The sequence below is a fragment of the Neophocaena asiaeorientalis genome, unplaced genomic scaffold (genome assembly GCF_003031525.2).
Source record: "Neophocaena asiaeorientalis asiaeorientalis breed wild unplaced genomic scaffold, Neophocaena_asiaeorientalis_V1.1 scaffold629, whole genome shotgun sequence".
In the NCBI taxonomy this organism is placed as follows: Eukaryota; Metazoa; Chordata; class Mammalia; order Artiodactyla; family Phocoenidae; genus Neophocaena; species Neophocaena asiaeorientalis.
Genome location: NW_020175468.1, coordinates 4,284,288 through 4,310,760, shown reverse-complemented (window position 1 = coordinate 4,310,760; position 26,473 = coordinate 4,284,288). Strand labels below are relative to the sequence as shown.

At 57.0% G+C, this 26,473-nt stretch overlaps 1 protein-coding gene across 1 annotated transcript; it reads left to right on the top strand.

Moving 5' to 3' along the window:
• Positions 1 to 1,519: 1,519 nt before the first annotated feature.
• On the top strand, positions 1,520 to 25,039 carry PPP5C (protein phosphatase 5 catalytic subunit). Its single transcript, XM_024768673.1, has 13 exons — positions 1,520 to 1,708; positions 7,775 to 8,016; positions 15,133 to 15,280; positions 15,967 to 16,088; positions 18,951 to 19,016; positions 19,338 to 19,436; positions 20,354 to 20,459; positions 21,839 to 21,981; positions 22,086 to 22,173; positions 23,049 to 23,089; positions 23,184 to 23,362; positions 24,267 to 24,348; positions 24,517 to 25,039. Exons 1-13 carry the CDS (start codon positions 1,588 to 1,590, stop codon positions 24,577 to 24,579), a joined length of 1,500 nt encoding a protein of 499 aa, XP_024624441.1. The 5' UTR covers positions 1,520 to 1,587; the 3' UTR covers positions 24,580 to 25,039.
• The last annotated feature ends 1,434 nt before the right edge of the window (positions 25,040 to 26,473 follow it).

Below are 26,473 nucleotides of genomic sequence, written 5' to 3'. Positions count from 1 at the left end.
GCCACACGGTGTGGCAATAAATAAATAAATAAATAAATAAAAATTTAAAAAAAGAAAGCCACTTTTAAGCCTTCGCACTTGCTGTTCCCTCTGCCTTAAATGCCTTTCTCTCTTCTCCCCTCTCTTCACCTGATAATCTCCTACTCATACATTAGATCTCGGTTCAGACATCCCCTCCTCCTGTGGATATAAAAAGTACTTACACTGTGTCAGGCCCTCTGTCACTTTACTTACATGATCTTATCAAACTCTCCTCTAATCCTATACAATAGGCAGTTATTATCCCCATTTTGCAGTGAATGAAACTGATCACTTGCCCGAGGTCACACAGCAGGGAAGGGCTGTGCTGGACTCGAATCCAGGATCCAGGATTCAAATCCATTATGGCATTCTTCCCACACACACCAGAAAAAAAAAAAAAAAAAAAAAAAATCTAACCCACAGCGTAGGCTCTGGAGGAACCTAGAGTAGGAATTAAGAGCACAGGAGTTAGGTGGGACAGGTTCAAGTTCTGGCTCTGCCACTTTCTTATTGTATGACCTTGGGCAAATACGTTGACCTCTGCAAATCTCAGTGTCCTTATCTGTAAAATGGAGACGATACTAGTATTTACCTTCTCGGGTGATTCTTGGATGTGGTAGGGTCAGATTGCCAGGACAAGAAGTTTTGGGGGTGGGAGAGCTTGTGCTATCTCCAGGAGAGGAGCCAGAGCAGGGCCTTAAAGGATTTAGTGCTACAGTTCGGTATTGAGTAGCGGCTGTGGGTTTAGGAAGGATAGTCTGGAATGGTGTACCGTGAATGAAGACTGGGGATGGGAGTGGCATCTGGAGATGTTGCCTGAGGCTAAACTACTCAGGGTCTCTTAGGTCATCAGAAAAAGTCTGGGTTTTCTCCTAAGGGCACCGAGGAGCCATGGAAGGCTGGTGACTGGGGGGCGAGGAAGGAGAAAGGAGGTGGTGCAACAAACTTCTAAGCCTAGCTCAGGGCTAGGGGATCCAGGGCACCTTTAATTAATAACTTAGAAACACTGGCCCTTTCTGGTGTTGGTTTGAGAAACCGCCCATTTTTCAGAGAGAGGTAAGTGAGGCCCTAGAGAGGAAGGGAAGATTTCTTTGTTTAAGGTCACGCAGGTAGACTGACAGAAGGGTTTGACCCCCCCGGCTCCGGTTCCGCGTTGGGCACGGTGGTGCCTCGCAGAAAAGCCACACCCACCAGCAGCATTCGCAACCCACCTACCAACGGGAGAAGACGGCAGGGAAATCCCACTTTAAGACCCCGAGAAACTTCTGCGGCTCGGAACATGGAACTTTGGGAGACGGGGCCACGCCGGGCCTTTTTTGCCCGCGCGCCCCTTTTCGCCTTCCCCATTGGCTCATGCTAGGAAGGGCGCCGTCAGGGGGCCCTCTGGTCACCTTCTCCGCGCGCTCTATGGCTAAAGCGCCCTGCGCAGGCGCGCGAAGGGAGCCTTCAGGGCCCGCGCTTTACGACACTTGTGCAGCAGCGGCAGCGGTAACTCGGCACTCCTTCGCGACGATTCGGCCGGGTGCCGCTGGCCGCGGTTGCCAGGGTGGGGGGTCGCTTTGCGGCATGGCGATGGCGGAGGGCGAGCGGACTGAGTGTGCTGAGCCCCCCCGGGACGAGCCCCCGGCTGATGGCGCTCTGAAGCGGGCAGAGGAGCTCAAGACGCAGGCCAACGACTACTTCAAAGGTGCGCCCGCCCTGGAGGGAGCGAAGGAGGGTGGAGAGCGGCCCAGGTCAAGGGGTGCCGGGCCCGCGCGGAACCATGGCAACGAGGAGCGCCAGCCTGGGCGCGGGGCAGGCACTACCAAGTGACTGGGCGTGGGGAGGCCGAGGATGGCGTTACCAAGGGGCGACAGAGGGGCCTTCTGAGAGAAGGGGTGACACCTAGAAGTGGCGTACGGAGCGGGTGCTAAGCGGGGAGACTGAGGAAGGCGCTTCCAAGTATGAAACGGGAGGGGGACGGGAATGAGGGCACTACCAAATGTGAGACCCCAGAGGTGCCAGCTTATGGTGAGACCTGAAGAGGGCGCTACCAAGTAGTGACATGGGGCAGGGCAGTGATGGCGCTACCAAGTGGAGAGACACCAAGTGGGGGGGAGGGGGGAACTGTCCCAATAGAGCAGGAAATCATGGGAGTGGAGAATAGATCATTAGATGGGAGGGAAAGGAAGTAGGAGATTTGGGGTTACACCAGGAGAAAGGAGGTTCTGGGAGTAGAGGTGAGGCAATCCCAAGAATAGTATGACTTAGGATCTTGGGAAAGAAAGGTGTGGGGTACCCATTCATTCATTCATTCATTACGTTTATTGAGCATCTGCTATGTGCTAAGGACCATGCTCGACGTTAGGGATGTAGCAGTAGATGAGACAGATGTAGCCCTACCCTTATATAGCTTGTAATTTAGCAGAAGACTCAGACATTGAGTAAACACACAGATAAAATATTAAAATACTTAGAAGCTGTGATGAGTCCTTTGGAAAAACCCCAACATAGTGTGAAGTAGAGAATAAGGGTTAGAGGCTAGTACTTTAGAGAGAGCGGTCAAGGAAGATCTTACTGAGGAAAAGGCATTTAAGTTTAGAAAGAGAATTGGGAAGGAGTGTCCCAGGTGGGTGGAGCTGCCTGTGCAAAGGCCCTGAGGTCGGGAATGAAAAGAGACTGGCTGGCTTGGCTGGAACTTTAACGAGTTAGTAGGGAAACAGGTACAAGATAAGCTTAGGACAGGGGCCAGTTCATGTAGGGTGTCACAAGTCACTGCATAGACTAGTGTGGATTTGACTCTGCTATCCAAGAGGAGACATTGAGTAGGTAGACGGGCCAGTCTGGAAGTCTTTGGAGAGGGATTTGGATATGATCAGCCTGTGGGTGGACTGGAACACCCTGGGAATGGATGAGGTCACCTCAGAAGAGAAGGGGCCTAGTATGGAACCTCAAGGGATTCTAATGTTTAGAACAGAAGAGGCTGAGTAAGAGTGGTCAGTGAGGTGGAAGGAAAATCAGGAAAGTTGAGAGAAGAGAGTGCATCTAGAAGGAGGGGCTCTACCTGAGGTCGGATGCTGCCAAAGCGAGCATTGAGCATTGACCATTGGATTTGCCTCCATAACATGTTGGTGGTCGCCTTGACCAGAGCAGTTTCTAGGGGGTGATAGCGATGGTAGCCAGAGGGAAGGGCGCTGAAGAGTGAATGGGAAATGAGGAAGTGGAGACAGCAATTGTTGACAAGGGTTTTGAGAATTTTGGTTCTGAGGGGGAGTGGAGAAATGGGGGGAGGGTGCTTTTTTTTAAGGATAGAAGAGACTAAGAGTATGGTCCTACAGAGAGAGAGTTGATCTTGCAGGAGAGAGAGGAGACCTACAGCAGCAGAGCCCTGGAGGAGGGGTGGGGCATGGGAGGAATCCAGAGCATTAGTGGAGAGCTGTCCTCTGGTGGGAGCACGAACAGATTTTAAGAGTGGGAAAGTCAGGTCAGGCCAGAGGAGCGAGAAGGAGGTGGGGCTGGTGAGAGGTGAGGCTGGAAGGTAGATCCTGGAGGCAGGTCAGGGACGTGATCCCAAGGGTGGTAGGAAGCCAAGGAAGGTTTGAAGAGAGGAGCAGCACTGTCTGATTAGCGCGTTTGAAGGTGATCCCCCAGCGGCCTCGTAGAGACTGGACCCAAGGGCGAGGCTGGAGACCAGGAAGGAGACTAGAATGGTGGACAGGTGAGTGGGGAGGGGGGTGGTGCCCGCTAGGCGGGAGAGACGGAAATCGACTCAAGAAATGTTTCAGAGGGAGAATGACAGCGGCTGCCTGGAGAGAGGGAGGAGGGAACCCCAGGCAGGAAGAGCTGGATGACAAAGGCCCAGAGGTGAGCCTGGCACCAAGGAAGTGAGTGGGGCTGGAGTGTAAGAGGCCAGAGGAGTTTATGGTGAGGCTGCAGGCAGGAGCCCGAGCTTTCCACTTGAGGACCCCGAGGAGCCGTGGATGGTTCTGAGTGGGGAAGGACTGGATGGGGTTTGTGCTTCAGGAAGGCCCCTCGGGAGCGGCAGGAGGGGGCGTACGCTGGGAGAGCTGGGAGGAGGCTGGGGCAGGAACCTGGGCAGGAGAGGGTGAAGGCCAGACCAGGGCAGAGAGGGGTTCTCAGGGTGGAAGTGAGAGAATAGACTTGAGAGATGTTCTGGAGGCTGACATGACAGAACAGGATGACTGCAGGTGTCCAGGACAGGGTCCAGTCTCCAGCTGGGGGTGGTGTGGAAGGTGGGGCTGTTCCTGCAATGGAGCTCGAGAGGAGCAGCAAGTATGGGGGTGACGCTGTGGCGAGGCAAGAATTCTGGGAAACGGTAGGCCGTCGGGAAGGGCTCCTTGCCCTCCAGGACCTGGGATCTGAGCTCTTAGGCGGCCTGAGACTGGGCAGGTAGCCAGCGGTCCTGGCACCGAGCTGGAACGGAGGGGAATGCCCCTTCTGGTCCAGGTCCCTCGCTGTTTGGCAGGCAGCTGCAGGCGCAGAGCCCCAGTCTCCAGGGCTGGGGGAATAGCAATAAAAAGAATAATTACAGCTCGCCTGAATTGAGCCCCCCATGGTGGCCAGGTACCACTTTGTTTAATCCTCCCCCAGGCACTAGGTAGGGGCGGGCCTGTTTGTTTCTAGAGGAAGCTGAGGCTCTGAGAAGTGAAACCGCTTGCCCAAGGTCAGGGTGTGTGAGCAGCACAGCCCGGATATCCCCCTTCCTCACCACGCGCTTGGCACCCACGTTCAGAGTCCTTAGCCACAGCCTCACCTGGAGCCGTCCTGGCCCCAGTGGGAGAAGAGGGGCCCCAGGGGCTCAACATGGTGGGAGAAGAGGGGCCCTCCCCCCGCCCCCATCAGCATGGCTGGATCACTTCTGTGAACTCAGGCCCGTTCCAGAGGCCCTGGTGGGGCAGAGCCTGATCCCCAATGTCGTTCAGCTCTCTTCCCCTCTTTCTGGGCCTCATTGCCCCCCACCCCCTTCTGTAAAAAGAGAGGGGTTCTGTTTGACCCCCCAGGAGGCCTCTGAGTCTAAGAGTTTGTAGACAGGCTTAAGAGCTCAGGCTGCCTGGGTTCAAATCTTGTTACTTCCTCTTACCTGCTGTGTGACCCCTGGGCAAACCTTAACTTCTCTGCGCCTCAGTCTCGTCCTCTAAAATGGGGCCTCTCTTGAGGATTAAATGCGTTCATATTTGTCGAGCACACAGAGCAGGGCTGGGATCTGGTGCCACTGGGTGGCTGTGCGAAGCACAGGCCCCTCCTGTTTGCTCTAGTCTCTTCTTCCTTTCATTTAGTCATTTATTCACTTCTTTTACAAGCCTCTGCTGACCTCTTTCTCTGCTGTAGCCACATTTCATGCAGGAGTTCCTTTCACCCTCACAACCAGCCCATGAGGCAGGGCCGATTGTGGTTCCCGCAGTTCAGATGAGCAAGCTGAGGCTGAGAGGGGGAGGCTGTCTGCCCAAGGTCTCGTGGTCGGGATCCTCAGAGCCAGATGTCCGGCTCCGAGACACCAGGCTCCCCACCCGATGCCGAACGGCCCGGCAAGAGCACTGGCCAGTCTGCCTCTGGAGCCCAGCCGGGAGGCTGGAAGGAGCCCTCGAAGGTGTTGGTGTTCCAGGGAGGGTCAGTCAGACTTGGGCTGCCAGCTTCTGCCCTTGCGTGTTTCTGGGAAGTCCTGGGCTGCCCTCCAGTGCTCACCATCCTGGGGGACACACCCATCACCTAACGGTGACTACCCAGAGGGGGCAGGGCTGGCATAGGGGAGCCCAGGGGCCGAGGCAGCCGGAGAGGTGCCTGATCCAGCCTGGGTGTCAAGGAAGGCTTCCCAAGGGAGGTGACACCCGAGCCATTTGAAAGATTGCCAGACGTCAGCCTGCAGGAGGAATCGCTGTTATATTGTTCCTGGCATCTCCCAGCACCTGGCTTCTTTCTCTAGTGTAGGTGTGTCCTGTCTTTCTCTTTCTTTCATTCCTTCCTGCCTTCATTCAGGAACCATTCATGAAGCCTGGAATCCTCTTCTTCCATTCTTTTCACCTGGCTCACTCTTTCTCCTCCTCCAGGTCTCAGTTCCAGCATCCCCTCTGGGTTGCCCCAGTTGTAAAACACTCTGGGTCATCACTGCCTGGGGGTGGATCTGTGTGTGCTGTGTCACTCCCACCCCGCAACTGGACTGTGAGCCCCAGGAGGGCAGGGCTGGGGGCTGCTGTGTCCTCAGACAGGGCAAGGGTTCAAAGAAGTAAGACAATCAGGGCCCCTGCCCTTATGGGGCTTAGGTTCAAACTGGGATGATGGATTATAAGCAAACAAAGGAAAGCCATGGTTTATCAGATGGCTCTGGAGAAAAGAGTAGTGGAAGTTAGGGCAGGAATTTTCATTTTAGGCTCAGTGTCTGGAGGACTCTGAAACTTTAGACCAGAGAGGGCACATAACTTGCCCAAGGACACACGGCTAGTAAGGAGTGGAGCCAGCAATTGGGCCCAGGCTACCTGCCCCTGTGTCTGTGCCTGTCTCTATGCCAGGCTCCCACTGAGAGGCCACCTGGTACTGAGGATGAGAGTGGGAGCATTTGGGTCTTGGCCTGGCTCACAATTCCTGCCTGCCACTTTGTGTGTTGGGGTTTCCCTCCTAGAGCCACGCCTGGAAAATGGGGCTAATGCAGCTGTCCTCGGGGTTGCCGTGAGGGTTCAGTGAGGCGACTCACGCACCAAGAGCCCCACGTGGCACCTGGCACATCATGGCCTCCGCAGTTCGGGCACACCTCCTAGCTTCGGCCTCCTGCCTGTTGAATGGCCATATGGGCAGGACCCAAGACAGCTCTGCAGATACAGACTGAGTGTTTGACCTTGGACAAGACCTCTGTGGCTTGCTGTAAAGTGAGCACCAGATGGTGCTTATGCCGTGGGGATGCGAGGATTCCACAGGCTGAGATGTAACGTGCAAGGCATGGCCGTAGCTCATTTCAAATAAAATTGACCTTTCCCCTTGGCCAGATGTCACATCCTGTCACTCCACACTTAGAACATTGATGTCCACACCCAGCTCTGGCTGTGGTCTTTGGGATCTGTCCCGCCAGCCTCCCTGCCCTCATATCCTGCCCTCCCCCAGCTCACTCCACCCCAGCCACACCACCCTCTTGCTGGTCCTGGAACATAATGCTCTCTCACCCCTTCCCCTCCCCCACCCAGGGCCTTTGCACCTGCTGTTCCTTCTGTTGGGAATGCTCTTCCTCTGGTCTGGTTTGTCACTTCCTTTGGGTCTCTGCTGAAGTGTCCCCTTCTTGAGACCTAAGTAGGTTTTAACTTCCCCACTTCCTATTCTACTAGAACCCCTCTTTGGGCTTGTTTACTTGCTTGGGGGGCTGGACAACCAAGGGGCTCAGGGAAGACTCACACTTGCTGGTTCACAGCCCAGGTCTGGCACTCAGTAACATATCCTCTCCAGGCCATGGGGAACATTCAGTAAGACCCTCCTGAAGTCCTGGAAGAAGTATTGTCCACCTGGGGCCTTGGGGGGTGATGGTTGGGTGGATGGGTGTGTGGAAGTGATTTGGGGTCTTAGGGATTTGGGCCTGAGGAGACAAGGCCTGTGCTAGGGTGGGACAGGCCAGGACAGGGAAGGGGGGTGGGCTGAAGAGACGTTTCTGAGCTCGGCTGTGGACCTCAGTTTCCCCATTTGTAAATTGGGGGACCGGGCGAGTACCCAGCCCAGGGCCCCTTCTGGCTGGGCGGTGGCAGCCTTGCCTCACGCTCCTCTTCCTCCGTCTTCACAGCCAAGGACTACGAGAACGCGATCAAGTTCTACAGCCAGGCCATCGAGCTGAACCCCAGCCATGCCATCTACTATGGCAACCGCAGCCTGGCCTACCTGCGCACCGAGTGCTACGGCTACGCGCTGGCCGACGCCACGCGGGCCATCGAGATGGACAAGAAGTACATCAAGGGCTACTACCGCCGGGCCGCCAGCAACATGGCATTGGGCAAGTTCCGGGCTGCCCTGCGCGACTATGAGACGGTGAGCCAGGCCTCGGGGCGGTGAGCCGGCTCCCAGCTTCTGAGCCGGGCGGGTGCTGAGGGCCGGGTGGGGCGGGCTGGGGGAGGACGGCCTCTGTGTGTGCGGCTGGACTAGACGGGGGAGGTGTGAGGGGCATTCACACGTTTACTTGCGGCTTGCTCATCACACAGCTGCCAGCCGGGCTCGTAGCCCAGCTCTGCCATCGTCACCTGGTGACCCGGCCTCTCTGTGCCTCCTTTCCCACATCTGTGAAATGGGAGGACAGTAAGACCCACCTCTCAGGGTTGCCGTGAAGAGTAAATGAGCCTCTGCTTTCCAAGTGTTTAGAACTGCCCCTAGCATGTAGTCAGTGTTCTGTAATAATTAACTATTATGATAATTTTTGCTGTTATTGTTGGTGAACAAGAGGCACACAGCTCTTCTGGTGGAGCTTATAATTCGGAGGAGGGCAAAAAGCAAACCCGTCATTGTGAGGGTACACAGAATCGTTGCAGGTGAGGATATGGGCCTGGGAGGAAATAGACGAGGGTGATATGCTGTTAGAGGGGAGCAAACGGGGAATGTGTTTTAACGAGGTGACAAGGGAGGAGACCTAGAGGACGGCAAGAATTCACCAGTTCACTCGCTCGTCTGCCACCCCATCACTGTAACTGCTCTGATGATAACGACAGGGTAAGGACTCCCAGAGCACACGCCTTCGGGCCAGGCATGTTCGATACCCTTCTCGTCAGCTGGCTGAGGGACTCGTGCGGCAGCCCTGTGAGGTGGGAACTGTGATTACTCCCATCGTACAGATGGGGTGACTGAGGCCCAGAAGGCTCAAGTCCCCTGCCCACCAGCACGCAGCAGGCGAGTGGCAGAGCTGGGATCTGAAGGCAGGCAGCCCAGCCCTCCGGCCCACGTCTTTCCCCACTCAAGAGAGTCGCTCCTTGAGAGTAGGGGTTTTGTTTATTCTGGTCATTGGGGTGGTGCTTGGCATCCAACAGGGGCTTAGTGTTCGTTGAATGAATGATCACTCTGCCCCCGCACCCGGCACTCCCTCCTTTCATTTCATTCGTCACACACGCTGAGCAGCTTCTGTGGTGTCGGGAGAGGCGGCAGGGGAGGCTGAGAGCCACAGGCTGCAGTTGGAGGGAGCCAGGGCAGACGGTTGGGGCTGGCTGCTGGCCCGGAGAGGAGGGCGGCTGTCAGGCCAAGTGTAGGCTCCAGCCAGGCGCTGGGCCGGGGGCACCTGTGTCAGGGTCGGGCAGAGGCCTGGAGGAAGAGATAATTCAGAGACTGAGGGGCGGAATGGAGGAGGGGGCTGGGGTGACCCCCCCGGGAGGAGGACGGAGGAAGGAGCAGCAGAACAGAGCCCTTGCAAGCGTGGGCTCCCAGGCCGTTCCCCAGCCAAACCTCTCCCTTGTCTCTTGGCGTCCTCATTTGGAGAATGGTGACAAGAGGAGTGGCCACCTCCTGGGCAGCTGTTGGGCTCTGGTGAAGTGGTGTGTGTAAAGATCATAGGGCTGGAGGGCTCTGTAATGAGTAACTCGGAAGACAGGTGGGGTTGGATGGGGACAGGGCTTTCCTGCAGGTCCCCAAATGGGGGGAGGGGCCTGGAGGAGATGGGAGGGGGCAGGAGATAAGAGGAACCCCAAGCACAGGTCTGCGGCACAGCTCTGGCCCAGACTGGGGCCTCACCCCACATATTCCATGAGGCTGAGAGGTCACTTGCAACCGTCTTGTGGGCATACTGCATCTGAGTTTTCTCCCGGGCCTTGCGGATGCCCTGGGGGCCGGGTCACGGTCCATTTCCCTGTGAGGGCTCTGCCAGCAGCCCTGGGGAGCCCCTGCACGAGCCTGAGATCCTTGCCCACCTGGGCCAGCCGCCCGCCTGCAGGCCGTCCTTTCTGACGCGTTTCATCCGACTCTGGGTGCAGGGCAGAGGGCTGGGCCCTGGGGTGGCTCCCCATCCAGAGTCTCTACCTCCAGGGCTATCTTGTGACGTGCTGGAGTTTCACGGAGGATGTGCCCAGGCCCCCTCTTAAGTCATGGCATCCTCGGAGGCGGAACCAAGATGTGACCTTGGTTAAACAAAGAGCCTGAGGCTCTGTCTCACAGCAGCCTGGGCCCTCAGGTGAAGGACCTTTCTTTTCTCAGCCTCAGTTTCCTCACCTGCATACTTACTGTGGGCCTAGCTCTGCTGTGAGCTCTTGACGTGCTTTTTACAAGAAGGAAAATGCGTTCAATCTGTCCTGCAAGAAGGAGAAAGAGGTCTAGAGAGAGGAAGTCCCTCCTCCAAGGTCACCCGGCAGCGAAGTGGCAGGGCTGAGACTTGAACCCATAGTCCATGCTTGTAATGGTTAGTGGGCCGTGAAGTCAGTGTAACAGTTTGAGACCAGCACTTCTGTCTTCATCAAACAGAATAGAGAAGAAGACAGCAGTTCATTGTTTGGAGGAAGTACGTATATATTCGGGAAAGAGTATTTTTCATTTATGTGAATACGGGTGCGTATTAGGTGTGATAAAATATATATTTCTTACTGTGAGTCATAGTCTCAAATTCTGAAGGTCACTCATGCAGGGGCTGGAGGCACCGGCTCCGTGGTCAGGACGCCCGGCTATGAGCTGTGTATCTCTGAGAGCTTTGGATCTTCGGCCTCAGTGTCCTCATCTGTAAACGGAAGATAACAGCAGAGCCTGCCTCAGTGGCCTTGTGAGGATTCGGCAAGAGTAGTACGTTCAGAGTAGGGCCTGCCCCTGCTCAGTACTGGGTGCGCTTTCTCCTGTGGGTGTCTGGGGAAGAGGCTGCGGCCCCCAGGAAGGGCCGTGTGCAGACACAGGGCCTTGTTAGGGGGCGGGGACGTGGGGGCACCTCTCTTCTGCTCTCCCTCCAGGGCAGGAGCTGATCTCCCCTTTCCATGGGTCCATGTTGAATCCCCCCACCAATGCCCCTCATCTCCAAGCTCATCCTTTCCGGGGGACTCTGGCTCCAGGATTCCCCGCCCCCTTATTGGGTCCTCTTCTCAGAAGATTCCACCTGTGTTCTTTCCCGTCTGTGGCTGGAACTCAGGTGGTGAGTCACACGGGCCCGTGCCGGATCTGGGGGACTCCTTCAGCACTCTTCACCCTCTCCTGGGATTTTTGGGGTTTGGTTTGTAATATGGTTTGCATTTGGGTTTCTTCTTACAGCATAGCCCAGCACAGTCAGTTAGCAGTGCGTTTTGCCTCACTAGCCTGTACGAACGCCCGTTCCCCTAAGGTGTGGACGTATGATAGTGACAGGAACGGTCACAGCTGACACCTGACACGGCGCTCTCAGGGGCCGGGTGCGCTGGTGACCTTCGTGCTGTACAAACTCATGTGACCTTCATGACAGCCTTACGCAGTGGGGACTCTTACTATCCCTGATTTACAGGTGAGAAGACCAAGGCCCAGAGAGCAGTCACTGCCCCAAGGTCCCGCAGCCAGGAAGGGACAGCCTGGTCCCAGACCTGTCGGCATAATCATCGCCCTTAGCTCAGACAGCGTACTCCGATGGTCTCACTCTGATTTATTATGGAAGGAGTGTTGGTGTGACCTCCTAGATGAATTCACTGGAGGGTCTCGACCCATGGGGTGAAAACCCTAGTGTCCTGCTTCCCACTGCCTCCCCCAGACCCCTGGCTTCCTTGGTTGCCCATGTGCCACTGGCAGGCGTGGCCTCTCTCTGGGCTGCATCCCATCACCTCTACATTGGAAATAGTCATAATGGCCCACCACCCATTGTCATGTGGGTCCCCTGAAGTGAGCTTTTGCTCCCAGACTACAGTCCTCCTTCACCTCAGTTGTAAACCCGAGCCGTTGTGAAAAATAGTCTGGTAAGTTTGGGCAACTCATTTGGTGGCAAAATCTGATCTGAACTGATAGGCCGTTGATGGTCTTGTTTGCCCCCATGTAGTGCAACTAGAAGTTTCACTGCAGAAACGGGAGTGTGTGTGGTTACCAGGTGCCACCCGGACTTGCTGGAGGTGTCCTGTAACATACAGCACGCGGGTGCACTGTGTCACCTTTCTAAAATCCGAAGAGTTCCCAATTCCCAAACACGCGCAGCCCCCGTGGCTTCACGTGGGGATCACAAGCCTATGTTATCATTTCATTGATTCAAGTCGTTGTAGTTAACTGCCTGTGAATACTCCCAGCTGAAAATACCACTTTTTAAAAGCAGCTTTTTATTTTGAGAACGTTGTAGCTTCACACGCAGCCGTAAGAGGTAATACAGAGATCCCACTCTCCCAGTTTTCCCCAGTGACGTATCTGGCATCACTATCGGAGCACAGGCTCCGGACGTGCAGGCTCAGCGGCCATGGCTTACGGGCCCAGCCACTCCGCGGCATGTGGGATCCTCCCGGACCGGGGCACGGACCTGTGTCCCCTGCATCGGCAGGCGGACTCTCAACCACTGCACCACCAGGGAAGCCCCCAGATCCCACTTTTTAAAGAAAAGTCCAGCATTCGCTTCTGACCCAACAGGCCTTGGGACCCACTAGGCCCCTCCAACCTGGAGCAAACGACCTTCCCCAGGAGCGGGAGCCTGGCAGGGTCACTTCCCTTTCCCAGCCAGGCAGCCAGTTATAGTAGCAGTCGCAGCAGCCCCAGGCCCTGGCACAGGCACTCGCTCGCTGCTGGGCCCTGTGATGGGCCTGGTGTTAAATTCTCACAGCCACCCTCCACCTCTCCAGCCTCCCTCGCTTTCTAGAAGCTGAGGGAGGCTGGAGAGGTAGGGCTGCCTGCCCTGGAAGGCCTGGATGCAGACCCTGGAGGCCTGGCCCCAGAGCCTGCACTCATGACCACGACGGTGTCTCCCTGGAGGCTGCGCAGGGCACCGTGGGGACGGTGGCAGCGGTAGGGAGGGGAGCACATCCCAGCGTGCTGGGGGAGCAGGATCTCAAGCAGCGAGAGAGCTGAATCCTGGCTTCTCGGGTCAGTGACCTCACCTCTCTGGGCCTCAGTTTCCTAATCTGTCAAGTGGAGATGTGATAACGTCACATAGAGCTGCTCTAGGATACAGTGAGCAAGGTAATTGCTCACAACATCAGCCGTGTGGTGAGCGTTCGAACACTTAGCTGTGTCCCGGTGCCGCTGCTGCTGTCGCTGCTCCCACCCCTCTGTTCCCGGGGTCGTCGGCGTTTGCCTGCATCCTGCACCCCAGCCTCTGAGCTGTCTGCGAACAGGGTAGTGGCTCAGAGGGAATGCTTAGTGGGGCATTCGTTCACAGCTGGGACTCGGCCTCAGCCTTGCCCTCGTGGCCATGGCCGCCTTGCAGTGGGGAGGCAGACCCATCTCCAGCAGTGCTCCGGGCTGGGGCGGGCGGGGGGAGCCCAGAGCCCTGTGTGAGCCCAGAGGGGGTGCCTGACCCAGCCTGGGGGAGAGGGGAAAGGGGAGCTGAGACCTGGAGGAGGAGGAGGGGCTAGAAAGTCGCTGGAGGTAGAAATGAGGTGCTCTGGGCCGGGGGCAGCCTGTACGGGGCCTGGAGTTGAGAAGGAGCTGGTGCACTTGGGGACTTGGGAGTTTGGTCTGGCTGGTAGTGCTGGGCAAACAGAGAACGTGGAGGGGTGGGCGGGCCTCTGTGGGCCAGGCCCAGTGGTGGTTTGGACTTCGTCCTGCGGTGTGGACTCGTAAGGTCTCCTTGGTGGGGAGGACTCCAGGGAAGGTCTGGTGCTGCCTTTCTCCCAAGCCTCGCACCGCACCCCTACCCCGGGTGGAGCTGCCTGGCAGGGTGCCCTAGCCTGAGCCTGCCCCGAACCAGCTTCCTGCCCCCGCTCCTGGCCTGCACACCCATTCTCAGGGGCGTGAGCCACACTGACCCTCAGGGGTTATTAGCAGATGCCTTTTCCCAGGCTTCTGACTCACTCTGCCAGGCTTTCCGCCGGGGGGCATCCCTGCCCTTGAGAGCCAGCCCTGGCACACCCCTTTCGGGCCCCCCGGCACAGGAGCTGTGGGAGTCCGCTCCTGGGGAGGCCAACAGGGTACGCAGGTCAGGCAGGGTCCACTAATAGTTACAGGAATAGTTACAGGAACAGTTACAGATAACTAAACTGAGGCTCAGAGGGGTGAATTCACTTGCCCAGGGTCACCCAGCAAGTAAGTAGCAGAGCTGGGATCTGAATGCAGCCCTGCCTGCCTCTCAGCTTGGAGGATCAGAGCTTTTAGGAAGCAGGGCAGAAGGTAAGGAGAGCGGAGAGGACAGGCTCCTTTTCCTGAGAGCTAAGTGTGTCCCAAAGCCGTATGCCTGCCGCTTCTTCCACACGATCTCATTTAATGAATGCAGCAGCCCACGAGAGAGGGCATTGAAGAGCAGCCTACGCTAATGTGGACTGGACTCCCGCCTGGCACCGCTGCACACACTTCACAAGTGTTCACTTGTTTGGTCCTCCCAGCCCCCTAGGGTAGAAACACTGTCACCTCTACCTTACACAGGAGGAAACTGAGGGAACTCACTTGTCCTGGGTCTCCCCAGAGCCCAAGGTTGAAAAAGGGCCGCGTCACCACGAGGTGCCCGCTGCTGCCCACAGAGCCTAGGCTGCATGCCCCAACAGCCCTGGCAGGTGGAGCCTGTCATCTCCTCCATCTTGCAGATGAGAAAACTTAGGCTCAGCGAGTCCGGGTTATCCAGCAAGTCATTGCCTCTTCAGATGAGTCTGGGCTGTAAATTATGACTTTGGATCCGGCCCACCCTTTCCTGTCAATCCCACCCTCCTTGGTATTGACTGTAACGGTATCAGTAGAATGCACCTCAGCCCGCTCTGATTCCAGTGAGGAAGCTGAAGTGGGGCCAGTTTTATTCTGATGATGGTCAGAGCTAAGATTTATTAAGAGCATCTACGTGGGTTAGCACGTTTACGCACCCGGCAGTCCTGTGTGGGCAGCTCTGTCAGGCCCAGTTTGGGGATGCAGAAGCTGAGGCCTAGAGGTGAAGCAAGCCCAGGCTTGCACCCCTAGTGCACCCAGCACGGGTGCTCTGCTCAGCAGTCGTGAAGCCCCGGGCCAGGCAGGCCGAGGGCAGCCGCGGCGTCCCCGTCTCCCTATGGCCCCGACCCCGGCCTGGGTGTTGATGCCTCTTTCCTTCCCTCCCCTCTCACCCACCCACGCACCCAGGTGGTGAAGGTGAAGCCCCACGACAGGGATGCCAAGATGAAATACCAGGAATGCAACAAGATCGTGAAGCAGAAGGCCTTCGAGCGGGCCATCGCAGGTGACGAGCACAAGCGCTCCGTCGTGGACTCACTCGACATCGAGAGCATGAGTGAGTCAGGCCTGGGTGCCCCGCTGTGCCCGGCCCAGAGCGTTCCTCGTCTTTGCCTGAGCCCTCCATTCCCAGTGCATGCTGGGGCGCAGGGGGGATGGGGCTCAGTGGTGCCTCTGGTGCCCGTCCCCACACGCTGTTGCTCCTTCACCTGCGCTTCTGGGGACTCCACAGTCCAGAGCTGGGTCTGGAGGTTCCGGATTCGGGCGAGCTTCCCTGCTGTACCACCCACCCTGCCCTCCACAGTTGCATTCACCCGTCACGGGCCTCCTGTGTCTGGTTTGTCCGTAGGTCCTCTGGGCGCTCAGCTGAGTCTGTCATTCATTCCACAGATGGTTATTGGGCACCTAATAGGTGCCCCTGTTGTAGGCACTGGGGATACAGCTGAGAACAAAACAGTCCCTGCCCTCCTGGAGCTGGTGTCCTAGTGGGGAGAGAGGATTGACTAGTTAGTTAACAGTGCTAAGTGCTATCAAGTCCGGTCCAGGAGAGGGCCTTTGAGCTGACCTGAACGGAAGGAGCGGGCCATGAGAGGACCCGGCCGGGGAGTGGCATCTTCTCTCACTCCATCCCCCTCTCAACCTGTGTGTCCAGCGCCGTCTGCCCCGTGCCTGGGAGCCAGGCCCCACTTCCCACCCTCACAGTGGCCATGGCCACTGACTCTCATCCCCCCATTCACACACCAGCCATCGAAGATGAGTACAGCGGACCCAAGCTTGAGGACGGCAAAGTGACAATCACTTTCATGAAAGAGCTCATGCAGTGGTACAAGGACCAGAAGAAACTGCACCGGAAATGCGCCTACCAGGTAACGCCCCCGTCGAGGGCTGAACGCGCCTGGGACCCCAGGATAGCATCACAGCCGGGCCTGAACCCCATCACAGGGCACGAGAGGAGAAGGGCGGTACCGGCAGTGAACACTTGCTGAGCCCGTGGTGTGCCTGGCACCCTGCAAATGAATTCTTTATTTCTAGCATTTCCATTGGGTTATTTTTTTCAATAGCTTTCATCTCTCTGCCCCATATGTTCATGCATGTCATTTACCTTTTCTGCTAGATCCTTTAACACATTTTTTTCATAGTTATTTTAAAGTCTCTGTCTGGATGTTCCCCCATCTCTGGGTCTGCTTCCGTTGTGTGCTCTTTGTGTCTTATAATTTTTTATTGTATGCCAGACATCTTGTGTAAAAGAGTAGTAGCGACTGAGACAAAACTTCCCTTCAGGAAACGGCAGGACCTGATTCTTTCGGGCTGCTGTTGTGAGGGTCTCTGTCCATCTCATCTGCAGTTTAGGGGCAGGTCTTACTGGACTTAGTTCACCGCCGGTTTCAGGTGTCTTCAGAGTGGAATCAGGACTCTCCCGTCAGCAGGGCTTGGGATCTTAGCCCTGGCAAAATCCCAGGGATGTCTTTATGCTGTGAAGTCTCCAGCTTTTGGAACTGGAGGAAAGCGCTCTGATTTTCAGCCCTGCTGCCAAGATGGGGCGGCTGGGGAGTTCTCTGCCTTCCAGTCTCACCCCCACTTTTGTGCCTCAGATGGCCTCTCTCCACCACGCCGCCTTGCGCCTCGCCTTCTGGGTGGCTGTGGGAGAGAATCTGAGGGCGAGGGTGGAGGCCTGCGGCGGGGCCCCTCAGGGCTCTGTAATGCCAGCCCACGCAGGCACGAGGGTTCTGCTGGCTTTCCCTCAGCCTTGAAGGGTCTTGCCCTCCTGGCGTGCTGCCAGGAGGGATGCAGTCACGGTCCCTTTCTCCCAGGGAAGGGTTTCTCGCCGTTACTGCCTGCAGTTTGATGAATTTAGGTTTCTTTGTGTCCTTGCTCTCAGATGTTTCAGGGGTTGTTTTGTTTGTTCCTTTGTTTTTGTTTTTTTTTGGCTTGTTCTCGTCATTAGGGCAAGAATGACAGCCTTGCACAAATCTTTACATTCTGGCCTGAAGTGGACATCTCCTACTTTTTTTTTTTTTTTTTCCAGGCCCTGCTGTGCAGCTTGTGGGATTCTTAATTCCCCGACCAGGGATTGAACCCAGGCCCCGGCAGTGAAAGTGCCAAGTCCTAACCACTGGACCACCAAGGAATTCCCTCCTCTTCTCTTTAACACTCTATTTTCCCAGCTTTGTATTTAGAAAATTGTCAAGCCTACAGAAGAGTCAAAAGAACAGTGCGGTTAACATCATACCCCTTTCACCGAGGTTCACCGTTAACATTTTGACACATTCACTTCATCTTTCTATGTATATGGGTGTGTATATACACATACACTTTTTTCTTTTTCCTGAACCATTTGAGAATAAGTTGCATCATAATCTGTATCCCCTAAAAACAGGACATTCTCCTACGTGACTATGATTTAGTCATCCCACCTTAGTAATTTAGTACCAATACAATAATACTGACTAATGCAAACAGTCCACAGGCTGTCCATAAGATTTGCAAACACTGTCAGGTGTACATGACATTGTCAAGGTCATCTTCAATCTGAAAGAACTAATACTCTGTGTTTCTAGACAAATACTTTAATTTTCCCCAGTTTTTCCCTCCAGACATTCTTTTTAGCTGTTTTTTAAAAAAAAAAAAAAAAACCCAAAATCCGGGAAATTCCCTGGCAGTCCAGTGGTTAGGACTCTGTGCTTTCACTGCCGAGGACCTGTGTTCAATCCCTGGTTGGGGAGCTAAGAATCCCACAAGCTGTGCGACGTGGCCAAAAATAATAATAATAAAATATAAAATAAAATCCAGAATCCACTGAAGGATCAGTTACTGCATATGACCTGCCTTTTTAACCTTTTTTTCATCTAGAGCAGTCTCAAGCCTTTTTGGGAGATTTTCGTGACATTGACATTTAGACGTTTCCAAGCCAGTTGTTTTATAAAATGTTCCACATCTGGCTTCATCCTGTGTGTTTCTTCATGATGCTGATCGTTTTTGTTTTGTTTTTTTTAACATCTTTATTGGAGTGTCATTGCTTTCCAATGGTGTGTTAGTTTCTGCTTTATAACAAAGTGAATCAGCTATACATATACATATATGCCCATATCTCCTCCCTCTTGCGTCTCCCTCCCACCCTCCCTATCCCACCCCTCTAGGTGGTCACAAAGCACCGAGCTGATCTCCCTGTGCTATGCGGCTGCTTCCTACTAGCTGTCTGTTTTACATTTGGTAGTATATATAAGTCCATGCCACTCTCTCACTTCGTCCCAGCTTACCCTTCCCCCTCCCTGTGCCCTCAGGTCCCTTCTCTATGTCTGTATCTTTATTCCTATCCTGCCCCTAGGTTCTTCAGAACCAATTTTTTTTTTTTTAGATTCCATATATATGTGTTAGCGTACGGTATTTATTTTCCTCTTTCTGACTGACTTCACTCTGTATGACAGTCTCTAGGCCCATCCATGCTGATTGTTTTAAGAGAAACCAAGAATCTAGGTTTTCCCATGAAATAATCCTGATGTTTAAATACCGCATGGGACACTCGGGTCACAGCTCAGGGGCCGCCTCTGTTCCCGGCCAGCACCCGCGCAGCCAGGCCTCCCCTGCCCCTTCCTTCCTCTCCTCTCCCCTCCCCGCCTCTCCCTCACCCTCAGCCCAGCAGCGTCTCCTGGCCAGTACAGTCTCTCTGGGGCTGGGGTGGGCGGCAGGCCCTCCAGCTGGCCCCACTCACAGCCTGCCCTGCCTTCCAGATTCTGGTACAGGTCAAAGAGGTCCTCTCCAAGCTGAGCACACTTGTGGAGACCACGCTCAAAGAGGTGCGCGCTGGGGGCAGTGTGCGGGCAGGCGGGCCGGGGCGGGTGGCTCCCTGGCTGGGGAGGGGCCACGGAGCTCAGAAACTCACAGACCCACCGGGCTTGGTCTGCCTTCTCTCTCCCTGACGTCTGCCCTCCTCCCCGACCCTGTCTCTCTCCTCCTGGCTGTCTCTCTCCTCCCCTCTTCATTTCTGTGCCTTACGCCTGTGTGTTTTGCACGGTTCTTCTCGGTCTGCTGTGACCTCTCCCCGCTCCCCTCGCTCCTCCCCCCTCCCCACATCTCTCTCTGGGCCCCTCCCTCTCCGGTGGCCTCTTTTCTTCCAGACAGAGAAGATGACGGTGTGCGGGGACACCCACGGCCAGTTCTATGACCTCCTCAACATATTTGAGCTCAATGGTTTACCCTCGGACACCAACCCCTACGTATCCTTCCTCGGAAGGGCAGGCCCCTCCCCGGCCCCGCCTCCCGGGTATGGGGTGCAGGAGGGAGAGGAACCCCTGCCTGGGAAACAGGCGTGAGCCTGAGGAGGGAGAGGCCTGCGTGCTTGCTCTGGCACTGAGCGGGGGTGGAGCGGCTGGCGGCCTTGCGCTCCGGGCTCTGGGGCCAGACCGGTCAGGGCCAGTCCCCGCCTGCTGTGTGACCTGGGCAGGTGGCCAGTGTGTCCGAGCCCCAGCTTCTCCCCGGCTTGAAAGAGGGCTGGATGTGTGTGGTACAAGAGCACATAGGTGGGGTGCCTGGCCCTGCCCACACCTGGCTTCCCTCTTGGTTGTGCCGTTTTCCAGCTATGGCTGTGGCAGGTCACTTCACCTCGCACTTCCTCGGGTTCCTCGTTTGTAAAATGGGGAGAAGAGATAGTGGTAAAGTGGGCTTCCCTCATCGGGCTACTGAGAGGAATAGTGTGTTAACACCTGTGACGTGCTCAGTGGCCCACGGTCCATGCTGGATAAGTATTTGCTCATGTTATAACTGCCTGATGAATGGCCACTGGGTGGGGCTGCCAGGCCTGTGCAGTGTCGGGTGGGAGGGCCTGTGTCCCATTTGCCCTATGGCTTTGGGCCTATACTGGGGGGAGAGCTGAAGCCGGCTGACCACCTGGGGTCTCCCGCTCTGCCATCAGTTTCCCTGAGGAGCAGACGAGGTTGGAGATCTTAGTACCATCCCGAGGCTCAGAGGGGCCAAGCTGCTGGGCCAGACCTACACTGTGAGGAGAGACGAAAGCCCAGATGCCCCAAGCCCTGCTGGCGTTCTCGACCCCGGGGCAGTGCCGACAGGAGCCGGGGTGTGGAGGGGCTGAGGAGGGAGCAGTCCCCCCCCACCCTTGTTTTCCTTAGCAGGGCAGATATTTAATGGCGACTTCGTGGACCGCGGCTCCTTCTCTGTAGAAGTGATCCTCACCCTTTTCGGCTTTAAGCTCCTGTACCCTGATCACTTTCACCTACTTCGAGGTGAGCTGGAAGGCAGCAGGGTCTGGGGTCAGTGTGGGGACCTGGGCAGAGCCCTCGCTTTTTCCTCTGTGAGCCTCCCATTTCTTACCTAAGAAGTGGGGACACCGGTTGCAGGTGTGTTTGTTTTGTGTCTTCACGGAGATCACGCACGGGCCTGCCCTGTAAGGTCGGGCAGGTTGTGCACTGTGCAGCGGTACCGCGTTAATGGAGCTCTGTGGGCCCTGGTGAGGACTTGGTCATGGGAGGGCTCTGAGCAGAGGAGGGTCAGGGGCTCTCTCTGGTGTTAAGAGGATCCCTTGGGCCTCCGTGTGGGGAACAAACCAAGGGCTGAGAGTGGGAGCAGGGAGACTGGTGGTGGCTGGACCCGGGTGGGAACGGTGGTTGGATTGGGGCTCACTTTTCAAAGTAGAACCCAGAGTGTTTGCCAGTGGGCTGGATGAGGGTGTGAGAGAAAGAAGGGGTCAAAGGGGGTACTCCAAGGTTTTGACTGGAGCATCTGGAGGGCTGTGGCTGCCACTGACAGATGGGGGGACAGGAAGAGCAGGGTGTAGGCTGGAAGATTGGCTCTGGACGTGGCTGTGAGACTGAGAGATGTCTGGGGGCACCCGGGGGGCTGTAAAGTGTGGGTTCCTCAGCGTACGTGTGGTATTGGGCAGGATGAGGTCACCAGGGAGTGAGGGCCGCCGGTGGAGGACCTGCCCGCTGAGAGGTGGGGCGGTGAGCGGAAGGCGCAGCCGGGAGAAGGGGGGAACCAGGAGGAAGTGAGGGCAGCGGGCTGGGTTGGGGGCTCCTGGGGGCACGAGTGCTGACACCGGGCAGGTTCACAGCCAGGTTCGGGGGGTTCTTGCAGCAGGACCTGGCGTGTGGCAGACGCTCAGTGAGCGCCTGCTGCAGCCGTGGGGGCCTGGCAGCTTCCTTGTCTCCCCCAGGCCCCGGGAGGGAGGAGTGAGGTTGCGGGTGGGAGATAAAAGCAGGGCGTGGGGCCGGCCCACAGCAGGCGTTCTGCAGGGGGCCGCCTCTTCGTCAATACCTCCCCCTCCTCGGTACTTCCTGCCCAGAACGCACGGCCAGTCCTTCAAGAAGGAGGCCAAGGCTCACGGGGCAAGGGACAGGCCTCTGGTCACTTGGGATCGGGGCCAGGGCTGAACCCAGGCCTCACCCACTCCGTGATGATCAGTGCAGGCCTGGGCCTTGTGGCCATGTGCCTTCTCAGCCCGTTTGCCCCTCTAGAAAGGGGCCGGGTTTCTGGGAGGGACCAGTGAGCTGCTGTGTGGATGCCATTGGCTTGGGGCCACCAGGCTGTCCTCAGCCTTGGTCGGGGTCTGAGCCAGAGGGCACCCAGCGGTGCTGAGGTTTCTCTTTGTCCTGCTGTCGGCCAGGCAACCATGAGACGGACAACATGAACCAGATCTATGGCTTTGAGGGTGAGGTGAAGGCCAAGTACACAGCCCAGATGTACGAGCTCTTCAGTGAGGTGTTCGAGTGGCTCCCGCTGGCCCAGTGTATCAATGGCAAAGTGCTGGTGAGGCAGGCCCGCCCCCGCCGCCGCTATGAGGTGCAGCGAGTCAGAGGGTTGAGGTGTGGCTGGCCCCTGCCCTCACGCTGCTGTTCCCACCTGAACCCCAGATCATGCACGGGGGCTTGTTCAGTGAAGACGGCGTCACCCTGGATGACATCAGGAAGATCGAGCGGAGTCGGCAGCCCCCAGATTCAGGTGACTGGGGAAGGCTGGGGACAGCCCCTCCCTCCTGGGGCTCGGGGCCTCCAGCCCTGCCCCGATGGGCTTTGTGCCCTCGGCAAGAGACAGCAAGGCTGAGCCTCAGTCTCCTGACCTGTAACGTGGGTCAGTGCACCTCCCTCGTGAGGCAGCGCTGGCCGGGGAGCAGGAGTGTCCGCAGCACACAGCGGTCATTTATTTCTTTCTCTGTGAGCTCACCTGCTGCCGCTGGAGTGATGTCATGGGGACACACAGCAGAGTGTTAGCCACACACAGCTGTGGGGAGAGGGCGTGTGTGGAGTGGTGAGGTAGCGGGCCGTGGGAGGGCCTCCTGGGGGCACCACGCGCACACCGACAGGGCAGGAGGAGGAGGTGCCTTCTCGCAGGAGTGCGGCCGGGCAAGCGCGGGGCGCGGAGGGGCTGGTGAGGCCAGACCCTGTCCAGCCTCACAGGTCCGGGTGAAGAGCTTGGTCTTTGTTCCTAGGGCAGGGGGAGCCACAGAGGCTTGAGCAACAGAGGGACCTGGTCAGAACTGCAGTGTTAAAAGCTCCCTCCAGGGACTTCCCTGGCCCCAGGGCGGTCCAGTGGTTGGGACTCGGCGCTCCACTGTAGGGGGCTCGGGTTGCATCCCTGGTGGGGGAACTATGATCCTGCGTGCTGCGTGGTGCGGCTAAAAAAACAACAACAAAGAAACGTTCCCTCCAGCTTTGGGGCCCTAATGGATTGAATGGGGTCTGGTCCTGGGGGAAGGTCAGCGGGGAGGCGAGCAGCCGCTCAGAGTCCTGTCTCACGTGCCCCATGCCCGCCCTGCGGCAGACGGCCCCTCCCCTGCCCTCCGTCAGGCCCCGACGCTCCCCTCTGCTCCCTTCCAGGTCCCATGTGCGACCTGCTCTGGTCGGACCCGCAGCCGCAGGTCAGTCTGCCTGGGGCCGTGGCCAGCAGGTGCGGGCTGTGGGCAGAGCGGGCGGGTTGGAGCAGCAGGCACCCTGAGCTCCCTGTCTCCCCAGAACGGGCGCTCGGTCAGCAAGCGGGGTGTGAGTTGTCAGTTTGGGCCCGACGTCACCAAGGCCTTCCTGGAAGAGAACAACCTGGACTACATCATCCGTAGCCACGAGGTCAAGGCCGAGGGCTATGAGGTGGCGCACGGCGGGCGCTGCGTCACCGTCTTCTCTGCCCCCAACTACTGGTACGTCCCCACCTGCGCCACCCATCTGGTGGTTTTCTTTTTTTAACTTTCTGTGATAGAAAATTCCCAGGATGCGTAAGAGTAGATAAAATAGTATGATGAACGCCCACGCACCTGTCACCCAGGTTCAGCAGTTACCAGCTCTCACCACCCCTACCGTGGGCTATTGTAGAGCAAACCCCAGGCATTCTCGCTTCTACCCTTGTTGCCCTAGTATATTTCTGAAAGAAGGAAGTCTTCTTTCCTGTGTATAATTGTGACATCACTGTCACACCTTCTAAAGAGTCACCTGAACCCAGCCAGAGTTCCATTTCCCCACGTCTCTCATCAACATCTCATTTTAGTCGATTTCTTCCAAGCAGGACCCAAACAAGGGCCACGTTTTCAGTCTCCTGATCTTCGAGTTGCCTGTTCTTCTTGCCCTCCCCCTTGCTGGTTTTTGGTTGAAGAAACCAGAGTCTCTTGTGCTCTGGCCGTTCCATCCCCAGGTGGCCGGACACCACGTTCCTCTGTCCCCTGTGTTTCCTGTTGACTAGAGCCAGGGCATGGTCAGCCTGGAGACCAGGTTTTGGCAAGAGTCCTGCCTCTGTGGGGCTGCCCGTGCCCTCTGCCCATCCTGTCAGGAAGGCCCTCTGCCGGCCCTGCTCCCTGGGCCCTCTCCTCCCCGCCCCCGGCTCCCACGTGGCCCTCTTTCCCCCTTATCCCCACGCCTCCTGCCTCGGCCCCCTGGGCCCCTCTTCACCTGGATTCCTCTCTCTTGCCTGGTGAGCCTCTGTCTGTCCGTGTCCTTGACTCTGTCCAGGGCTCTTCTCCCTCCCTCTCCCCGCCCCACCTCCTCCTTGATGCCCCAGGCCCACCCAGCCTCTGATGGACCACACTGGCCCTTCTGCCCTTGTCCCCGCAGCGACCAGATGGGGAACAAAGCTGCCTACATCCACCTCCGGGGCTCTGACCTGCGGCCCCAGTTCCACCAGTTCACAGCAGTGGTGAGTCACCCCCTTGGGTCCCCTGCTCTCCCTGGCCTGGGCCCCGGGGGCAAGAGGCTCTTACGAGTGCATAACGGCTCTCAGGGGTAGGGCTGGCTTCTGCATCTGGTGCTCCACGTGCCGGCGCGTTTCTGTCTGTGTCTGACCTGTGTGCCTCTGGTTTCTCAGCCTCATCCCGACGTCAAGCCCATGGCCTATGCCAGCACGCTGTTGCAGCTGGGGATGATGTGAGGCCCACGCGGCAGGGGCCCTGCTCCCTGTCCGACCCCGGGCCCGGCCCAGGCAACGTTGGAACCCCCTTTTACTTTGTAAAGTTTGTATTTATTCCCCTTTAGGTTTGCAGAGGGGGTGGGGGGCTGGCCAGATGGTCTGCTCCCTGGACAAAGAAGAAGGAGGTGGAGAGGTGGAGGGTGGGGCACTGAGCCGGCATTCTGGAGGGAGGCCAGCGCTGCTGGGGGGGGCGGGGCCCAGAGGCTTCCCCGCCCCCTTGCTTGTGTGGCCCCTCCCCTGCTAAAGCAATAGGTCCCCGCCAAGGGAAGACCCCTGGAAGGAGGGTCATCAGGGAGGCCTCACCTGCACCTCACCCGCTCCTGGCAGCCCCAGGGCGGGGCTAGGCTGGGGCTCACCCCCTTCCCGGCTCTTTTATGTCTGTAATTAATTATGTTAAAATAAAGTCATTATTGTAAGTCAGCTTGTCTCCAATGGTGGAGCCTCGGGAGCTGCTGGGATGGGGGTGACCGCTTCATAAAGTCCCATCCCCTCATCTCTCATCTCCCTGGGGCACCCTGGAGCTGGACAGGCCGGTCTTGGGGCCAGCCAGCCAAGCAGCCCCTTTGCCCATCATAGTGGGCTCCTGAGGGAGAGTTCTGCTGCCTGGGACAGAGAACCCCCATCGACGGCTCACGTGCAGGTGGGGAGACCAGGGCAGAGCAGAAGCTCCTCCTTCCCTCTGCCGATCCCCGTCAGCAAGTGTTCACTGAGGCTGCTCACAGCCCAGTGGGGCAGAGCCCTCTTGGGCAGGCCAGCCTCGGTCCTTATATCACGCAATGAAGCAGACGTCTCCACCCGCCGTGGAAGACTGGAGGTATTTTCTACCACTTCCTCTTTTAGTCTCCATCAGAGGTTACTGCTGAACCCCATTCAGGCTGCTCTCCCTGGCTTGGGCCACTGGAGAGATGTCTGTTTTTGAGTCTGAGCTCTTTTGGATCCACCTTTTCCAGATGACAGCAGATGGAGGGTGGAGTCCGGTGAGTACCTTGACCCCTCAGGTGCCGCCCCCGCCCCCCGACCCGGGGGACAGAAATGAGGTGATCTCAGTCCTAATTCTGTTTTGGCATTCAGAGAGGTCTTGCGGGTAGGTCCTCTTCTCCACGGCAAGTCGGTGTTGCAGTGGGTGTGAATGAACCACCTTCCGGGGGGTATGCACTGGGCTGTCCTGAGGAAAATAGGCACGAGTCCCAATGTGCCAGTTGCATTTACTTCCCATGGGAAACAAGTGTTCTGAGGAGTCCTTCAGACCTCCAGGGGGAATTCCAGCGGGCGAGGCGCCCGGCGTCCGGGTGTTGTGATCACTCCTGCTGGTAACCCCGGAGTTCAGGAGTCCCCAGGCCCACCCTCATGTTCAGTCATTTGCTAGAAGAACTCACAGAACCCAGAAAAGCTGTTATACGCACCGTTAGTTTATCACAGCAAGGGAAAAAAAAAATCAGCAAAGAGAAAAGGCCCACAGGCCGGAGCCCAGGAGAGATCAGCCGCGGGTTTCCGGTTGTCTCTGCCAGTGAAGTCACACGGATGGCGCTGCTTTCTCCCAGCAACCATGTGACAACACGTACAGGGAAGGTCACCTGAGCCTTGGTTTTCAGGGTCTTTACTGGGCTTGGTCACGTTGGCCACCCATCCCACATGGCTGACCTTAGTCTCCAGAGAGACTAGCCGATACCGTGTGGCCCAGGGTCCCCAGCATAAATCTCGGGTACGTATAGGCCACCTGGATAAAAAAAGACCCTTATCTGGGAGGATGTTCCCAGGGCTTAGAGCCCCGCCTTGGCCAGACCTTTCTTTGGGTGAGGTGAATCCTTTACTGCATAGCAAACCCTAAAACTCACTTTAAAAGCACACACACACA

Bases quoted from the DNA above. Each gene is read 5' to 3' on its own strand.
- PPP5C (XM_024768673.1), top strand. From the start codon at position 1,588: ATGGCGATGGCGGAGGGCGAGCGGACTGAGTGTGCTGAGCCCCCCCGG. The intron at 1,709-7,774 runs GTGCGCCCGCCC...CCGTCTTCACAG, and splicing joins GGCCAACGACTACTTCAAAG to CCAAGGACTACGAGAACGCG. The intron at 21,982-22,085 runs GTGAGGCAGGCC...CCTGAACCCCAG, and splicing joins GTATCAATGGCAAAGTGCTG to ATCATGCACGGGGGCTTGTT.